The 20,386-nt window shown below is 41.8% G+C and overlaps 1 protein-coding gene across 9 annotated transcripts in view; it reads right to left on the bottom strand.

Annotated features, from left to right (window-relative positions):
* INPP4B (inositol polyphosphate-4-phosphatase type II B) overlaps positions 1-20,386 on the bottom strand; it is a 394,433-nt gene that overhangs the window by 14,045 nt on the left and 360,002 nt on the right. For 8 of the 9 annotated variants that reach the window (XM_069978640.1, XM_069978642.1, XM_069978641.1 and 5 more), the window contains 4 exons: positions 18,448-18,588; positions 17,157-17,254; positions 8,656-8,768; positions 3,069-3,223 (listed from right to left, as the gene is read on the bottom strand). In XM_069978640.1, coding sequence (XP_069834741.1) covers positions 3,069-3,223; positions 8,656-8,768; positions 17,157-17,254; positions 18,448-18,588 — 507 coding nt within the window. Of the gene's footprint in view, positions 1-3,068; positions 3,224-8,655; positions 8,769-16,924; positions 17,038-17,156; positions 17,255-18,447; positions 18,589-20,386 lie in introns of those variants that run through there. The other variant, XR_011364011.1, reaches the window with a different exon arrangement.

The raw sequence follows: 20,386 nt of genomic DNA on the forward strand, positions 1-20,386 counted from the left end.
CTGATTGTGAGACTATGGTGTATATTACTCACCATCAGGTACATTGCTTTGGGTTTGTTACCTGAATGGAATGGGATCAGTGCCGGGATGCTGGCGGCGCTGCCCTTTTTTTGAACTGCCGCCCAGCACCATCCGGGAGCACTGCAGGCAGCCCACTGGCCCCCAGTTTGACGAGACCCCCTTTCCTCTGTGATGTGGCTCCATTATTTCATGCCGGGCAAGTGCTCGGGAATAGACCGGCGCCGGCACGGGGATGCCAGTTTTTATTTTGAGCCACTGCCCGGTTCCCACACATTGCACCGGTCTATTCTCGAGCACCGGCCTGGCATTCAAGTGAAAAACCCAAAGCGATGTACCTAATGGTACATTCGCTTTAAGTATATGTGTATTCTTATTTTTGGAGTATGTGCACACTGTGGGATTTCGCGGATTCTGTCGTGCGGCCTCCACTTCTGCCTTTATGTCAATTCTTTGGGTGGATGGCGGAACCCGACAGCAAATATCATCGAGTCTATGGAACGGGCAGAAGGAATTCCCGGCACTCGCTGCCAAGTCTCCTGTCCACGTGCACCGCACCTAGTGGATGTGCCGACCATCCGGTTTTCCTATGGAACGTGCAGAACTTCAGGTGGATGCCCCCCTACACACAAATTCCAAATTCCGTAGTGTGCACATACCCACAAATCACTAATACCATTGGGTTCAGCCTTGTTTTTTTGCTTTGTTTAGCCCTTTCAGAAAGTTGAAAGTGAAAGATCTACAGAAATGTCTCCCGCTCTCCTGAGACGACCCATCATGCCTCTGCTATCTCAGGAGGCTTCGCTGGATCTGGACTATGAGCTGAAGCCCCCCCCCCCAACCTATTTCCCCACTTCTGAACTGTTCCTCCAGCCTTGATCATCATCATCTACCTGGCATATATATATATATATATATATATATATATATATATATATCTTCACTGGGACATTCAGAGAATAATGGGGTGTGTTTACACCGTGCTGTCTTGTGCTGAACAATGTCTGTGGAGCAATAGTCTGCTGTGTATCCACATGTTCTACAACAGCTCTGGGTGAAGGACTTGTAGAAGAGCTATAGAAAGGGGGTAGGCAGGGTTGGGGGACTGTGATGGAGAGCGGGGGGAAAGCAATGTATTCTGAAAATACTAAGTACTGAGCAAATGGCCAAGCAGGTATTGGTGAGAAGACATGGGAGGGGGCAGCGATACATAATCACAACACAAATAGATTCTTGGTGGTTTCAGGGCCAGGACCTACAGATAGATAATCCTCGATGTTTCTGCAGCCTTTTATTTATTTATTTTTTTACCTGACAGCAAAGTACACCTTTAGGCTGGGTTCACACTACGTATATTTCAGTCAGTATTGTGGTCCTCATATTGCATCCAAAATCAGGAGTGGATTAAAAACACAGAAAGCTCTGTTCACATAATGTTGTAATTGAGTGGATGGCCACCATTTAACGGCAAATATTTGCTGTTATTTTAAAACAACGGCTGTTATATTGAAATAATGGCCGTTATTTACTGTTATATGGCGGCCATCCACTCAATTTCAACATTGTGTGAACAGAGCCTTTCTGTGTTTTTAATCCACTCCTGGTTTTGGTTGCAATATGAGGACCACAATACTGACTGAAATATACCTAGTGTGAACCCAGCCTTAGGCTATGTTCACACACCATACGGACAACGGCTGTTGTTTGGCACTCAAACACAATGGCTGTTGTATTGAGTGTCGAACAATGCCCATTGTTGCATTGAAAATTGCTTCAAAATCAATGCACAATGGCCAAAAATAATTGACAAGTCAATTATTTCAACAGCTGTAGCAAACAAGTGTTGTTCAATACATTGTGTGAACAACGGCTTCAATGCAAAACATTTTACTATTAAAAGAGAATAAAAAGAGGTGACTTTTCTGTGGTGCAGTCTTGACCTGTTATTTGGATTTGCCATCGTGGACCCTGGATCAGTCCCGGTGAGGCGTGCACCTTCCTTATCCATTACATCCACTGCTGGTAATATTTCTTTAAAGGAGAAGTCCGGTGAAAAAATTGACAGCTGGCAGGGGAGAACCTAATAAACAACCATTACTTACCTCTCCCCATGCCCCTCCAGCGCTGGACTGCCGCTCTGGGACCCCCAATGGGATCTCTTGCTGTTCAAACATCACGACCTGGCTGATGGACTGCGGAACACGGCCGCCCCCCACTGATTGGCTAAGCGGGAAATCTGTCAGCCGGGTTGGGTATTATCCCTCCGAGTGGTGATGTCATTCCTTCAGGGGTTCCAGAGCCTGGGACTCAACACTTTGAGGGCATCGGGAGAGAGGTAACTAGTGGTTGTTTATCATGTTCTCTCCGACCCGTCGGCTATACATTTTTTCATATCGACGGACATCTCCTTTAAGTTTATTAAAGTGGATATTCCACAGCCCTTAAAACAGTCTTGCAATTATAATTCCAGGTTTTATTCATATACTATACATGAAGTACATTTAGGCAGTCAGTAGCGGATAAGCATTGAATAGTATTAATACAGCCACTAAATCAGTACGCGATGTTACAATCCCATCGGACCTTCTCAGCGGTGAGTCAGGTGCTACATTACAGTTGTAGTGGCCGTTGTACTAAATGAATGCGTCCGATAAGATATGCAGGATATGCAGAACAACTCTCACCCCACCTTCTCTAACTCCCCAGATGTCCTTCACGTTTATCTGTAAAGCACTGGTTATAATTGTGAAAACCACTTCAACATACACACTCATAGAAGCCATAGATTATGACACATCCAATTTGTATTATAATGGGATTTTTCCGGTTTCCATCCGTTTCCAGAGATTTAAAAGCAAGAACAGAGCTAAAAAAACCCACAAAAAACTACATCTGATGAACTTGAGAAAGATTATAGAGTTATATGTTGTTTCCCATAATGAAATCTAAAGTGTCACTAGGCTCTGTTGGGTTACATTTGCTGCCAGTGTATATTGGTACTAACAATTATACTATAATGAACCAATAAAACTTCACGTTTTCATACACACCTTCTCATGCAGTCGAGAGCCCGGATAAAGAAGTCTTTGTGGAGGTCATGTTCATCTCGTAAGACAGAGCACTGCTCCAAAGTGACTGACATAGAGGTCCGGTCCTTGGCACTTTTGCAGCAGGTGAATCGAACGCCATTCATTTTCCGGCAAATCTAAGAATACAATTATATAAAATTTTAAAGAGACTCGGTCAGTAGGTATATGGCGTCCTATCTCAGGGTAGCAAAACTAGTGACAGAGAAGCTGAACAGAATGATGCATCACTTACATTGTTCTGTGCAGCTGATCCAGAGATCTCCTCCTGAATAACATGGACAATAAGTAGTCGTCTCCATTATGTGCATGAGACCAGTAGTCCTGGATATTCATGAGAAGCAGAAAACTCCGCCCACCAGCTGCTGATTGGCAGTTATCTATCCATGCTGTAAATATGAGTTTACTGTCAATCAGAAGCTGTAGGGCGGGGGGAGGGGTGGGGCAAGAATCCTATTCTCCTGCACATTAGGAGAACGGCTAAGTAGAATAATGTAAGTAATACTCTGATCTGTTCAGCATTTCGGTCACTAGTTCATTCTGCCCTCATTTAAGGCACCATAAACTTAGGGGCACATTCCCTTTAAGTATAAAAAAATAACATGGCTTTATAAATTGTACAAAATATGTAAAATAGAGACAAAAACTAGCCAAGGTTGCATGCTGATATATGGCAATTGTGAATATGGTTCCGGTCGGCAAGGCACCACTCTCTATGGACTTACATTGGAAGACTTGCTTGATCTTTAACACACAGGGTTAAGTGTATAACATTCTCCGCACCGCAGCTGTAAGGAGGCCTTCCTTAAACTGCCCATGTATGAAGAGACCTTATGTTATGTAATACTGTTCTCTTTTCTTCATTTTGTAGAGTTCAAGCTCTTAGATGACCACACATCAATTGAAAGGGCTTTGCATAACATCAAAAGGAAAGACGCTAGAAAGCTGTACTCTCTATGTGGTATAGGTAGACGTACTATTCAAAGGCAAGGTATAATAACATTACTATGGAAACTATCCTTCCTCCTCATAGCGAGCAGTATACGGTGATCAGAACCTAAAAGAATTTTATAAATGCAATGTAAAAAGCCTCCACTACCTACAAAACAGAAGAGAATTGTTTGTGAAGACTCAACTAAGAATTACTAAGGCTTATATTGAGCTTTTGTATATATAAAAAAAAGTCTCTCTCTTTTCCAGGCAGCGTTAGTCAACAGCCGAAGGTCCGGACAAATTTATTGTAAATTCACTCATCTCTATCATACAATATTCAAACTATAGTGTAATGAAAATCACACATATATATATATATATATATATATATATATTGTACATAACTATTCTCCTGGCTAAAGTCAGTACTTTGTAAAACCACCAGCAATTACAGAGGCAAAACTATGTTCTTATCTTATGATTATGATTCCTATGATTTTATTAGCCTTGGCAGCTGCTGCCTGGCACTGATCACTAAAGTTGAGTTTACTGTCCACCAATACCCCCAAGGTCCTTTTCGGAAGCAGTTTTACCCAGTTTTTTATTACATAACACATAACTGTACTCATTATTTCTATGGCCAAAGTGCATAACCTTACATTTAGACACATTAAATATAATTTGCCATTTATCTGCCCAAGCCTCCAGCTTCTCCAAATCCCTCTGTAATATTATATTATCCTTCTCTGTGGTTATAACTTTAGCCAGTTTAGTATCATCTGCAAATATAAAGATTTTACTCTGTAGAAGCTGATTAAGACCGATCCCTCATAAACCCATTCTGGTGATGTGTTACGATACTAGATTTAATCATGCTCTGGGGGATCAGCAGAGATTTGGATTTCATTGTGTTGTTTAGTTAGTAGTTTCTCTTGCTTATTAAGAAAATTCTATCAAATTAACTGGTACCAGAATGTGCCAGAGATTTGTGATTTACTTCTATAAAAAATTGACGTCACCAAGTACTTATCATCTGCTGTATGCCCTACAGGACGTGGTATATTCTTTCCAGTCTGACACAGTGCTTTTTGCTGCCACCTCTGTCCATGTCAGGAACTGTCCAGAGCAGCAGCAAATCCACAAAGATAACCTCTATTGCTCTCCACAGTAGAAAGAATACACCACTTCCTGCAGGACACACAGCTGCTGGTAAGTTCTGGAAGATTTGAGCTTTTTTAATAGAAGTAAATTACAAATCTGGCACCAGTTGATTTGAAAGTTTTTTTTTTGCTGAACTATCCCTTTAAGGGACCATTACTCTCTGATCATAAAGTTTCCTTTAATATTTCACTAATAATCCAGTAGTAATTGTAAGCCATAAAAATCACTCCCGGAATACCTACATTACCCATTGGGGCCGGGTTACTTAATGGTACGTCCACTCCCTTCAAGAAGCGTTTCCGAATAAGCTGGCAATGTGTCCGCCATGTACTTACGCTTATTTAGATTCTTAAGAATTATAGACTGCAGCATGAGGATGAGCCAGTTCCCTATGACAGGCCGATTTTGATTGGGGTCCCGTTTTTTTTACGTTCTTAGCCTGACCTTTATTGTATATTGTAATACAGACACTATGTCATTACTGCGCTCACTCATACAGTGCCGTTAAGATCCTCCACATTTGTAAATGAGATTAAATTTAATTTTCCTGGAGTGGCCGGGGCCGGAATAATGACAGATATATAAAAAGTCTAAATGAGTGGTAAATTGGATGGAACGTTTTGCATTAGCATTTCCTATTTGCTGAAGTGTGTAGGCATTACTAGTAGAGAGTGGGAGTCTTCCTTGGAAAGCTGCGACCGGATAAAGACACAACCCCTGCAGGCATTCACCCTTAAAGGTTCTTAAGGAGCTTAGTTCAGTCATTGCTAGACCATTTAATTTAATCTTCGAGGATTACATTGCAGCAGGTAGAAGCGCACCATAGGATTAGCACAAAGCAGCCAGTGTATTTAGGAACAGGACTTAATCATAATGAGCAAATTGCTGGACATTTAACATCAATTACAAGGAAGCTACATGAATATTAATACAAGGCCACATTATGGAATGGAACATGGTGAATACTAAGTTAGTAATGTACTGGGAGGGATAACTCAGCTAGACTATGTAAAAAATTGCACTATTCTTGCCTTTAAAACAATAAACATCATGATGGACCTCACGGCATGTTAATCGGGGTCTGTTGGCTAAAGCCCCTATTACACGGGGTGATTCAGAGGAGCAAACGAGCAAAGACCTGTCAGGCCCCTCGTTCTCCGCTCGCTGCCGGCGCTATTTCTCGCAGCCTTAAAATGAGTCACCAGTGCAACCAGGCGGTGGGGAAAGCAAAATCGTAGGCTGAGCTGTATATATATATATATATATATATATATATATTTATTTGTAATGGTATGCTGGGCTGTATATATATATATATATATATAATGGTATGCTGGGCTGTATATATAATGGTATGCTGGGCTGTATATATATATATATATATATATATATATATATATATATATATATATATAATTGTATGCTGGGCTGTATATATGTCACCTAAAAAGGATATTAATAAAATAGAACGGGTCCAAAGACGGCAACAAAAATGGTGGAAGGTGTGAGGCATAAACCATATCAGGAAAGACTTAAGGATGTGACACTGTATAACCTGGCGGGAAGAAGGGAAAGGGGGGACATGATGGAAACCTTTATATATGTTACAGGAGGAAGAAGGGAAAGGGGGGACGTGATGGAAACCTTTATATATGTTACAGGAGGAAGAAGGGAAAGGGGGGGGGACTTGATGGAAACCTTTATATATGTTACAGGAGGAAGAAGGGAAAGGGAGGACATGATGGAAACCTTTATATATGTTACAGGAGGAAGAAGGGAAAGGGAGGACATGATGGAAACCTTTATATATGTTACAGGAGGAAGAAGGGAAAGGGAGGACATGTTACAGGATTTTAGAAAAAAACTGAACAAGAAGAAGAGGAGACAGTGAGAGGTTACTGGGGGAAAGATCAGAAGCAACGTGAGAAAATATTACTGTACTGAAAGAGTAGTAGATGCTTGGAACAAACTTCCAGCAGGTGTGGTTGGTAAATCTACAATAACCGAATGTAACCTGTCTGGTATGTACATATATCTATATCTATCTATCTATCTATCTATCTATATCTCCTAAGATAATAAGAATGGAAATACTAATAAGGCAGACTAGAAGGACTTAGACCTGTCCGGTCGTCCGAATGTGAAATCAGCGCTGGAGCCAGGCAGGTGAGAGCACGTTATTACTTTCAGCCTCCCCCTCCCCGGACTTCTCCTTTAAACCGAAACCTGTAAATGAAGCAGTGCAGCCGGGCTATGTATTTAGCTGATAATACATTTCCTCCATAAGGAGAAGAGACACCAAGGAGGCCTCCATTATGTATGCTATGTTTGAGAATTATTGATGTAAAACAATGTTTCCAGGTCATTACTGCGGTCACCAGTCAATTTATTAGAGATTGCTTTATAGTTCATTCTTGAAAATGGCAATTAGAATCATTTCAGCTTTCCTTAATGCGCCAACAAATCTAACTGCAATTAACAAAATTTCACGCCTGAGCACCAGAACATATTAAACAAATCTCCTTTCCGCTGCAGTTTTAAGGGTTATCTGGGCAAAAACTCACTCTGTTCAGATAGAAATACATTTTCCTAAGTGTGAATATAGCCAACAAGACAAAGGTCATGCATAAACGCGCAAAAACAACTTTATCAGAGCTGGAAAAAAAGACGAGATTTTTTTAAATCTTTAAAAACTGTCCTGAAGAATCAGGTAATTACGCCACCGCGGGAAACCAACGGGTCATTTCAATATGCTGAAGGGTGATTGAACTGATGAAATAAAACACACAGGAACATTTCTGGATTTCTACTTTGCGGTCATGGTTTTATTTTTATGTTTTTTTTCTGTATTTTAGCCTTGAAGGGGTACTCCAGTGAAAATGTTTTTCTTTCCAATTAACTGGTGTCAGAAAGTGCGGGAGATTTGCAATTTACTACTATTAAAAATATCTATGCCATACAGCAGCTGATAAGTACTGGAAGATTTGAGAATTTTTAATAGAAGTAAATTGCAAATCTCTGGCCCTTTCTGACACCAGTTGATTTGAAAGAAAAACATTTTCACTAAAGTACCCCTTTAAGGCTAAAATACAAAAAAAAATGACCAATTTCCATTGTGTAATGTGTATGTGGGCCTCCTGAATCTACTCAACAGATAATGAGGGAGAGAAAGACGGGCATTTCGAGGACATAGCTGGGACTCCGACCACTGGGGAGCCTGAAATGGCCACACAACAAGAAAACTTTTCGTAATAAGTACAGTAAGATACAAACTATATATATATATTACTATAAGAAATGACAAAAATATACCAAATCTCCATATAACAAAACTTTTGAATAGTGTTTCCAGGTCCAGGTGGTTTAAAACAGAGGAAATGCCGTGTGAGTTAATGTCAGGAAACAATAGGACAGAGTTACCAGTGCCGCTGCAGCTCTGAATGCGTCTGATACTTACGGTAGCCGCCATCCACATGATTTCTACATTCTTCCTTTTTTTGGCATGAGTGTTTTGGTGAAGGTTTTCAAGGAGCTCCTTCAGATCATTCTGTTCCTGGAACAACTGGGGATCTATAAATAAGAAGCGGTGATAGAAGTTTAGTCTCTGCAACCTCTGAATGGTAGAAAATAACCGCTATAATGCAACCACACGCCAAGCACAAGTAATAATGCTGTGTACTATATCCACAGAACGTAAGAAATTGTAATCGTAATAATAATAATAATAATAATAATAATAATAAAATGGATTATAATCAGCTCTCTGATAACTCCCATAAGGAATTAATGTGGATCCGTTTTAATTGAAAACTCGGGTCTCTGCTCGAGATCTCAGCATTCGGACCCCTACTGATCAGACACTTATTCTTTATCCTGTGGATAGTGAATAAATCATGGAACAAACTCTTTAAATCAATTATCCACCCTTTAAAAAAATTGCCCAAATGTCATAAAATAACACAAAAAAAAAATCTTACAGGTTGCAGTGATCATGACCGGGCTAATATTGGCCTTAAAGGGGAACTATCAGCTGGTTAGACGAATCTAACCTGCTGATAGCTCCCTACTAGGCATGTGTCTCTTAACTTAATCCTCTGTGCCGTTCCTGGGCTGTTAGCGGTGAATTCTTCTGCCCGGTAAGCCGTTAGAAGCAGTGGGGGTGGGGGCTTCACCCCCCAAGCACCGATCCGGCTGGCCCCCCTCATTGATAATCATTAGAAGGGGTGAGTCGTGGGGGTCATAGCCGGGGGCAGGCCAGATCAGATTGGTGCTACTAATGGCTTACCGGCCAGAAGATTTCACAGCTAACAGCATGGGAATGGTGCAGAGGATGAAGGTAAGAGACATACCTTTATCCACAGTGCCCCGTGCCCAATAGGGAGCTACAGTATCTGCAGGTTAGATTTTTCTAACCTGCTGATAGTTCCGCTTTAAGTATCAGGGCCAATTTTTGAAATCTGACCTGCCTTACTTTATGTGGTTATAGCTCCGTGATGCTTTATCTTATCCTAGCGATTCTGAGATTGTTTTTTTTTCATGACATATCGTACTTTAGTGGTGAATTTTGTCCGATATTTGATTTTCTTGTAAAAAATGCCCCATTAATGAAAAAAAAAAAAAAACACAAAATTGCCACTTTTCTAACTTTGAATTTTCTGCAGTCATCGTGTGGGTGTAATTATGTGATAGTTTTTTTGCCTGCGTTGTTAGGCATGCTGCAATTCCAAATATGTAACCTCCCCCCCCCCTTTTATCTGCATTGGGGGATCTGGAGATAGTGGGGGAGATTTATTAGACATGGTGTAAAGTGAAACTGGCTCAGTCGCCCCTAGCAACCAATCAGATTCCACCTTTCATTTTCCAAAGAGTCTGTGAGTAATGAGAGGTGGAATCTGATTGGTTGCTAGGGGCGACTGAGACAGTTTCACTTTACACCATGTTTGATAAATCTCCCCCTGTGTGTGTATTTCACTTTATTTTACATTTTTTTTTCTTGGGGACTTCAATATTTGGTTGCCTGGTATAATATATTGCAGTGCTGATGTGCCCTGCATTGTATTGTATTATGCCTGTCATGGGCGTAGCTGATCAGCCTTAGGACTGAGTCTGATAAGCTTTCCAAGCTACAAGACTGTAGGCCTCAGGAAGGCCTTGGGTTGTCATAGCTACCATCAGGGCTGTGTGATCGCTTTACACTGTCTTGATGGTGAACAGAGGGAGACTTCTTCCTCTGTTCTGCCCTATAGATGCTGTGATCGTACGGACTGTTAACTGTTTGGATACAAGCTCAGCTCGGGTCTCCTGCTGCAGGTTAGTTGCTTTGGGTGCCCGACTACCACAGACCTTGCCCAGGATGGTATGGGCACAGCTCCTGTACGTCCATGAGCGGGAACTCACCACAATAGACAGTACAGTTACGTCCCCAGTCCTGAACAGGTTAAGGGCCACTTCACACAATTTTTTGTATTTTTATTGAATTGTAGAAAACTTCTTGAATTTTACACATTTGTTCAGATTTATTTAAAAGCCTTTTCCTTGGGGTTTATCCTGTTATATTTTTTTGCCTTTTTTTTATCCATTTTTTTCGTTGTCCATTAGTGAAGTGGTTGGAAAGGCTCCAGAAAGTCCAAACTTTTTATGTATAATTTCTATATTTTATTCTGGTAACATCTGGCTGCAGCGTCATTATGTAAAAATTGTTGACAAAAGGCAGAAAAAAAAAGAAAAACGTACTTGGATCTGAGCTAATAGTCTTAAGCTTGATGTGGTATTGGCTTTCTAACCTCGCTCCGCCAGGACTAAATGTGTTAAATAAAAGCTTTTCATACAATGGGGCTTTGTGGAATTATTCTATGGGAGCCGTGCTCGCAATAACACAGTTGTCAGAAATTAATGCTCTTTTTCCGAACCGACAAATGTTCAAGAGAGACAAAAGCTTTTTGCAAACTCTCCAATTTATAATGGAATGGAAGCGTTTATTTCTGCACCAGGAGCACATCGGACTGTCACAGCTCCTCTTCTTAACCTATAATCCCACATCCCTCAAATGGGAAATACAAACAGTTCATCCATTTCCATCTCATGTTGTAATAACATTATTTCCCAAATATATAGATGTAGATTTTATCCCTAGCGGTTATTCATACTATTATTAATCACTAGAAGCGTAAGCCCCCACTGACTTGTATAATGATAGTACTACAGGGTCAAGCATTACATACAGTGATCACAGTTTTTGTATATTACAAATAAAACAGATACTTTTCTTTTTTTTTTTGGCTTTTGAGAGGAAAAAAAAACATGAGAAAAATGTAATGCAATAAAAAAGTAACAACAACAAGTCTATCTTTGTACACATAGGGGGAGATTTATCATTGCAGCCTTTTAAGTATTTGTGAATGTACCTTTAGGCCATGTTCACATGGAGTATAACAACGGCCATTCTATGATACAGCCGGTGTTACTGAAGATCATCCCTGCAGTAGTGGTCGGATGATCTTCTTTTCTGCTGAATTAGGATGCTGCATCTGAATTCACCACTGCACACAATGGAGAGTGCGCCCGGAGCAGCACGCTCCATTGTGTGAACTGACACGTTCTCTACGGCCGCTATTCAATGAATAGTGGCCGCAGAAAACTAAGAAGTCAGTTTCTTATATATATATATACATATATATATATAGTCAGGAGAGAGAGGACCTGTTTCCCTTGAGAGTGGCTGAGACAACCAGTGTGCAGTGCTAAGCCCTTAGAGGTGGGGTAACTGTGAACTGTGACAACCCTTGTCTACACCGAAGATTTTCAGGAGTCAGGAAAGTCACCTCATAGAGGAAAGGAAAAGGGACTGATCCCCAGTAAGAAAAAGCTGAAAAACTGCTAAGTGCAGAAATATCACACTAACAATGCTCGTCCACTTGTGGGAATCTTCAGTGGGAGCTCGACACAGAGATCTAGCCTGTGTGTCTGGAGGTGAGTACTACCAGTCCTGACCACAGTGACAAAAGTATTCCAAAACACCAGAGCCCACCAGCAAACAGCACCCTTAGCATTAGGTGGGTTCTGGACATAAAGGGGGACATTTATGAAGACCGGTGTACTCGTACCGGGTCTTAAATTAGGTCCCGCCCCCAATTTCCCTGCTGGATACACTAAGAAGGTTCTTAGTGAACATGGCCTAGCCGTACGAATAGGTGTAAATCACAGTAAATCAGGCACGGTAGGGGGCCACGTCTCCTCCCTGTCTTACACCCCCCCCCCCCCGTATAGAATTGGGTTGATATATCATTGTACTACATATTTTTGCTTTATTTCTACAGTATTTATATAGTTGAATAAGAAAAGTGATTAAACCCAAACATTCGGAGCATAACCATAAGCCCCCTAACCTAGCATATCCTATATATAACATACAGCGCTGGGCCAAACTTTAAAGCCCTCACGGTCACCCTGTAGATTGCTAGGCAGATGTCAGGCTGCAGTTTAGAAAGTCTATGGATAAAACTTTTTATGAAACATATTTTTTTTAAATTGTTCAAGGTTATGGTGCTGCTGGCTGCATTTATTACCGCCTGGCTGTGCTCCATTACATGCAGTTCTGGGCCTATGGGAACAATGGCTGAGAATTCCTCAACAGGAGATGGAAATGTGATTAATAATGTGATTAATAATGAGGCTACTAAAGACAGCGGCAGTCAGGATAGATCATTTCTGCACTTAGACAGGTTCTCTGCCCTGATAATGGATTAGCTGTTGGCATTGTTTTTAACCGGAGCCGTCCCGTGCTCATTACACAGCATAACTCTTCTCCCCTTGTTCAGGTAAGATATCGTGTACTTTTTATAGCTATTTCTAGCACCTTTATCTTCTGCAAAGTAGCATTTCCCTAAAATAGAAGGGTATTTATTTCCATATTTTAGTGGAGATGCCTTATGCAAATGATGTACCCTATAAAAAAATAAAAAGATTCTTGCATCTGCACTAAATTTCTAAATTTGTTTCCCAGACATATCCACTCCAACTACAAAGTACACCGTATACTTTCATATTGCTAGATTTGTTGTCAGAGTGTTAAATAATAAGCAGGGAAGTTTATGCACCTTGCTATCACCTTCTATATTGAATAGTCTGGTGTTTTTTTAAGTTCCTATATACCGTGTTTCCCCGAAAATAAGGCAGTGTCTTTTATTATTTTTTGCTCCCAAAGATGCACTAGGTCTTATTTTCAGGGGATGTCTTAAAGGAAGCCGGGTCCGCCCCTCGAACCCACCCCATCCCCGGACAGGGCCCAACCTACATACCAGCTCCTGTGCTTCCCGCTCCCGCTGTGGAGATATGGCCGTTGGCTCATCAGCGAGCTCAATATGCAGATGAGCTGAGATTAGTCCGATGGTCATAGGAAATCATTGCTCCAGGTTTAAGTGATTTAATCTCAGCTCATCTGCATATTGAGCTGATGAGCCGATGGCCATATCTCTGCGGCGGACCAAGACTGGGAGTGGGCAGCACAGGAACTGGTATGTATGGGGGGAGGGGGGGGGAAGGGGCTGACCCGGCTGACAGGCTTTCTTTAAGAAGAAGGGACAGAGTGTATGGGAAGGCAGCTTCCGGCCACCAGGGGGAGCTCACCACAGCACACTTGTACAGCACAGCAGGGACAGCATAACTGCAGACTGTGTGCAGCTCTACATCTGGCGGTAGATGCCAATGGGGATGGCGGCAGGCGACCGGCCTCTTGATGCCTTGCCTGCACATTTACAAGTGATGGCCATGGAAGGGAACAACAGGGATGGAGGCAGGTGACGGTCTTCATGTCCTGCATGTAGCTGCTCTGCAATGGACGGTGAAGGTAGATAACAAAGGAGGCAGACTAAAACGAATCCCAGCTGCATGCCCTGGTGTTCTGTGCGGCGGGCATGCTTCCAAACAAAAGCTTTGCTAGGTCTTACTCTCGGGGGAGGCCTTATATTTGGCAATTCAGTAAAAGCTCTACTAGGTCTTATTTTCAAGGAAACAGGGTAATGACAACGTATGGATTTTTTGCTTAAGATGTGTATTCAATTTAACCAGCCATCAGAATTGATTTCACGTACAGGATCAGCAGCAGATTTGATGTTGCAGATAGGACGCCGTGTTCAATCCTTTAGTTACACGGATATCTACGACATCAAATCTGCTGCTGATCCTGTATGTGTGAACGGACCCTTATAGTGAACAAATTTTACAAAAAAAAAACGTTCTTGTTCTCACTATTAAAATATGTAGAATAAATTCAAAATAAATTTACTTGCCGGTACGTTTGATGTTTTTCTATTGAGATGGTTGCAATGTTAGGATTTGGCCAGTGGTAAACTGGTTAACCAGGGCTTACATAGCAGTCAGATTTGTGGAATCTGAAAGTCAGGGAAGCCGACATCTGTGAAAGGAAAAGCTCCGGCTGATGTACAAATCTCTGCTTTGGCTTCTTATCCAGTACAATCTTTCATTTGCAACCTAGTGCAAATGGATTCCTGGTGAGCCACTTTAATGGAAATATTTAAGTTCTTTAGAAGTGTACATGCTCTCGCTCTGATAAAGAACCACTTTAAATGAAACCATCCAAACTTATGGAGACATTAATAAATTATAAGAAGTAAAAAAAAGTCTGTGCTAAAAGTAGGATATTGTAGGGCTGGAGATTTTGCGAGCATAGCCGCGGCTGTCTAGAACAAAAGGTTTTGTCATAGATTATGTGCAAAGGAACACAATGTGAACACACGGCCTTCAGCAGCCTCCGAATCAGGGCTCCTGCTGGGAGATTCTACAGACACACTAAGCATAGATTATCATTCATATTTTATAAAGTACAGAGCTCAAATGCTCTCCTGACATTCTCCACTCCATAGAAATGACCTGTTATGAATGTACCTGTTCAGACCTTGGCAACGTCCTCGGTGTGCGGGGTATAACTGAGGCTGTACTTATGGCCGTGATCTGTGTTTATTTTGTGTTGTCTTGGCTGTGATCTGAAATGTCTTGTTTTTTTTTTTAGTTACTGGTTTCATGCTACACACCCGCTGATTTCCTTTAGCAACTTCAGAGTTAATGGGGAAATCCGGTGCAAGGCAAAAAAATTCTTCCAGGCTGGGGGAACATAAAAAAGAAGTTATACTCACCTGTACCGGTGCCCGTACAGTGCTGCATCCTGCTCCTGGACCCCAGCCGGCTGTCTTCTGAGTTCCCCTCCGGCTACATCATAACCTGGTTGATGGATTCCCTGCTCAGTCAGTGACTGGGGCGGGACACTGCTGCAGTTGCTGATTGGCTGAGTGGGCTAAATCCCACCCCCTTGTGTCATTTAACTTGGGTCGTGATGTCCCCGGAAACTGGGAGAAGGGGACACCTGGAGGGGTTTGGGAACCTGGTGATGTGGCACAGCGTGGACCTAGGGACAGGGCAATGCACCTAGGACTTCACTGCATTGAGCGCTTTCACTAGCAGCCGACAGTGTTTCTCCTGTGGATTCTAATAAAGCATTGTTTAATCATGTTGGTTAGTGCCAAGACTGTATCTCATTGATTTTTTTTGTTCGTCTGTCTTCACTTTGTGTTACACTTACCCAGGCTAGGGACGGCCGCCCAGTTACCCGCTGCCGCCTAGGGTAGTCCGTGGTAAGCAGGCAGAGACAGTGGGTGGGGCTCAGCCCAGGATACAATGTCTCTATCCTTCTATGTGACAGATCCTAAGGCCAGATTCACAAGTACCGGATCCGCAGTGTATTTCACGCTCAGCCAATCAGTGCGTTGTGGCGAGGCAGCGCACTGATCGGTTAAGTGGGACGTCCAGCTGGGAATCCTTGATCCTTGTGGATCCGGTATGTGTGAATCCAGCCTAAGGGCGCCTTTAACAGAGATTTATCTGACAGATTTTTTAAGCCACAGCCAGATTTGAAAAGAGGAGAAATCTCAGTCTTTGCTTTATGACCGATTCTCTGTTTATAGTCTGTTCCTGGCTTAGGCTTCAAAAATTCCATCAGATAAATCTCTCAGTGTAACAGCACCCTAACGTGATCATAGAAATATTAAATATTAAGAATGCACATAAAGGGTTTAGCATTTACTTAGCTAATTTCAAAAGTCAACATACTATTTTTGAAAACAACGGCCGTTTTTTTACATACTGCAATAAAATACACTGAAGTCAATGGAACAACGGCAGTTGTTTTGAGTGCCAAACAACAGCCATTGTTCAATGCATTGTGTGAGAACCATGGCTGGCTGTTGTTGCATTGACTTCAATACATACAAAGTTCTTTTCAGAAATAGTATGTTGTGTGAACATAGCCATACAGTGACAGAATAAAAGATGTCGGGGCTGAAAACATATATGTGCCGGAAACTGAGGTGCACAAAACAGCGATCACGTGGCCCTGAGTAACTGGCATCCTCGCCTTCTGCTATACCTTGCATGGCGTTTCAAAGTTTATTCTTCAATAAAGCTATAGTTTTTATGGTGAGTGCCCTTTTATTTTTCTATTTTTTCTACAACATGAAGTATATATTCATAGAGTGTTCCTTTAATTCTCTGTACACTACTGTGATTTATGTAGGAGAAATATAAATAACACACAATAGATAGCAAAATTCTAAGGCATAAAACATCAGGCTCTTGGTACCGATGTCCATGGTTGAAATGGTTGAAAGAAAACGTGAGCGCTCAGTTGTATTTACAGGACAAAGCAGAGTGTTTACCGCCAGGATGTTCTATGTGCCATAGTGCTCACTAATTTCCCTGACACCATCAGACTAAATCCAGCGCTCTGTGTGCTCCTCCACTCGGATTAATACAAAGTCACAGTAGGCGTCTGTACAAATGCAAAATAGATCAAACACTTATTCCCATTAAACCATAAAAATAAAATAATTACATCCAGAGCGCTGAGCTTCCAGCGAGTCTGGTCTCCTCGGCGGTGACTATACTTACAGTCCGGAGAGGTTTTATCTGTGCACAGTCTGTAATACTCTTCCAAGTGTTCCACATTCTCTTGGTTTATACTTTCTTGTAAGGAGGTGTCACCGAATCTGTAGCGGAGAAAATTAATTAAGAAAGCGTCTCCGGGGTTATCGATAAAGCAATTCATGAGATAAATGCCGGCCCCACTGGAGACTATAACAGACAAGCTGAATAATGTATTTAAAGGGGTAGTTCACCAATTTTTTTTTTTTATTTCAAATCAACTGGTCCCAGCAATTGCCAGAGATTTGTAATTTACTTCTGTTAAAAAATCCTTACTCTTCCAGTTACTCTTATCAGCTGCTGTATGTCCTGCAGGAAGTGGTGTATTCTCTCCAGTCTGACATAGTGCTCTTTGCTGCCACCACTGTCCAGAGCAGGAGAGGTTTTCTATAGGGATTTGCTCCTGCTCTGGACAGTTCCCGACATGGACAGAGGTGGCAGCAGAGAGCACTGTGTCAGACTGGAAAGAATACACAACTTCCTGCAGGACAAACAGCAGCTGATAAGTACTGGAAAACTGGAGATTTTTTAATAGAAGTAAATTACAAATCTCTGGTACTTGCTGAGACCAGTTGATTTGAAAAAAAAACAACAACTTTTTTTTCCCTTTTTTTGGTAAACAACCCCTTTGCAAAATTCGTCCTGATCTAATTCACTTTTGTACCAAAAAACATCAATTATCGGCATTACATATTGGACATTACATATTGAAAGCCAACTGACTTGTGTATGGTCAGTTTCTATCTGATGACTCAAGCCTTTGGGCCCTATTACACGGGACGATTATCGTGCGAAAAATCGCAATATCGTTTAAATTTAAACGATAATCGTTCTGTGTAATTGAAGGCAACGATCGAAAAATCTTCGTGTGTCGTTGATTTAGATCTGAACCTAAAATTAACGTTAATCGTTCGCTCAAGTTCCGCATTTGTTCACTAATCGCTCAGTGTAATTGCACATTGTCCATTGTTTTGCTGGGATCAGGCGGAATAAATGATCATAGTAACGATCGTAACTAACGACCATCGTTCTGTGTGATATGGTGAACGAGTTCAAGTTAACAATAAACAATCTCGTTTGCGATTGTTTATCGTTAGTCGTTAATCGTTAAAAGTCGCTCCGTGTAATAGGACCCTTTGTGCTAGGAAATATCTGGATATTTATCTAAATCTGTGAGATGCGTTTTGTGTTATTTTTTTGATACTAAATGGGAGCTGCAAGCTACTTCCGGCTCATTGCATTCGGATAACTGTCTTACCTCTCTGCGATTGTTTGCTGCTCATTAATTCCGACGTTAAAAAGCACCGGATAAACTCTCAGCAATTTTCCATCTTTTATCTCTTGCGGCAGGAGCTCAAACATTTTGGTCGGAAGTTTGACCTCAACCTGGTAGTGCTCCCTAGAAAGAAAAGAATGCAAATGAGATTTTTTTATTGGATTTATCATAATGGGCTATTAGCTGATTTTACAGGTAAGCTCTTGGCCTGGATTCTGAACAACAAGCACAGGGTGGAGAGAATTGTTCCTAAAGTAATCTAGGCCTCATAAACAGGTGCGTGTTACACTAATACGTTGTTTTTGTGATGCTAAACACTATGCCAGTGGGTGTAAATTAAGTTTATTGTCTGTAAAAGTGCAGACATATGGCATCACATAGGCACAAAACCTCCATAGCATAAATATATCACATTATTATAGATTCAAACCAAACAGAACTGCAGAAGAGCTGTAATACAGTCCTTAAAGCCTTAAAGGGGAACTGTCAGCAGGTTAGACTAATGTAACCTCTGACAGCCCCCTTACACGCACAGGACCCCGAGACGGAAGGCATGTCTCTTACCTCGGTGCAGTTCCCGTGCAGTTATTAGTTGAATCCACGGCCCAGAGCACCATTAAGAGCACTGCCCCCCCCTGAATCACGCAGAGCCAGTTTGCTCCTTCTACTCAGTGGATCGGACAGGTCGACTCGGGGCAATGTGGGTGGGGCAGTGCTCCTAATGGTGCTCTGGCCGGTGGATTCAACTACTAACTGCACGGGGACGGCATCAAGGAGGAAGGTAAGAGACACCTGTTTGTGGAAATCTTAAAGGGGAACTACCAGCAGGTACGATGAATGTAACCTGCTGATATCTCCCTATTGTGCACAGGGTGCTGAGGAGGAAGGCATGTCTCTTACCTTAATCCTTGACGTTGTTCCCAAGCCGTTTTAATGTAGTGTTCTGTCTGGTAAGGCAGCTTGGAGCACTGCTCCTCCCCAAAGCGCTGATCCGCCCCCAGCCAACCCGCTATTAGTAAAGGTGAAGTCCGGCAAAAACTTTTAATAAAGTATTGTATTGCCCCCCAAAAGTTATACAAATCACCAATTTACACCTATTACGGGAAATACTTATAAAGTGCTTTTTTCCCTGCACTTACTACTGCATCAAGGCCTCAATTCCTGGATAACATGGTGATGTCACTTCCTGGATAACATGGTGATGTCACTTCCTGGATAACATGGCGATGTCACTTCCTGGATAACATGGTGATGTCACTTCCTGGATAACATGGTGATGTCACTTCCTGGATAACTCTCCAAAAAAACAAAGCATATGCACAAAAAGGTAGCACATCACAAAAATACTTTATTAGGACAATATCAAAAATACAGAAAATACAATAAATTATGCAGGGGTGAAGCAATAAGGGAGACAAACCCCAAACACTACCCTACATTAAAAACACTTTAAAATGTCAACATGAGGCCTGCCGGCCTACCAGCAAGGCCTAACAGCCACACTGACCACTGGACCATATAAATCCTGAACCAAACTGCCTAAACAGAGTCCCTATGACATATGACATCAAAAAGAATAAAAAATATAGACATAAGGCAGAAAAGCGAAACCTATCACCATATGCAGTCCAAAAAATGAAAGTGGGTCAGATAGGCAAAGAGTCATCCCACGCGTTCCGCCGCCCAGCGGCTTCCTCAGGGATGTCCTGAGGAAGCCCTGAGGAAGCCGCTGGGTGGCGGAACGCGTGGGGTGACTCTTTGCCTATCGCTTTTCTGCCTTATGTCTATATTTTTTATTCTTTTTGATGTCATATGTCATAGGGACTTTGTTTAGGCAGTTTGGTTCAGGATTTATATGGTCCAGTGGTCAGTGTGGCTGTTAGGCCTTGCTGGTAGGCCGGCAGGCCTCATGTTGACATTT

The sequence above is a fragment of the Dendropsophus ebraccatus genome, chromosome 7 (assembly GCF_027789765.1).
Source record: "Dendropsophus ebraccatus isolate aDenEbr1 chromosome 7, aDenEbr1.pat, whole genome shotgun sequence".
Lineage (NCBI taxonomy): Eukaryota > Metazoa > Chordata > Amphibia > Anura > Hylidae > Dendropsophus > Dendropsophus ebraccatus.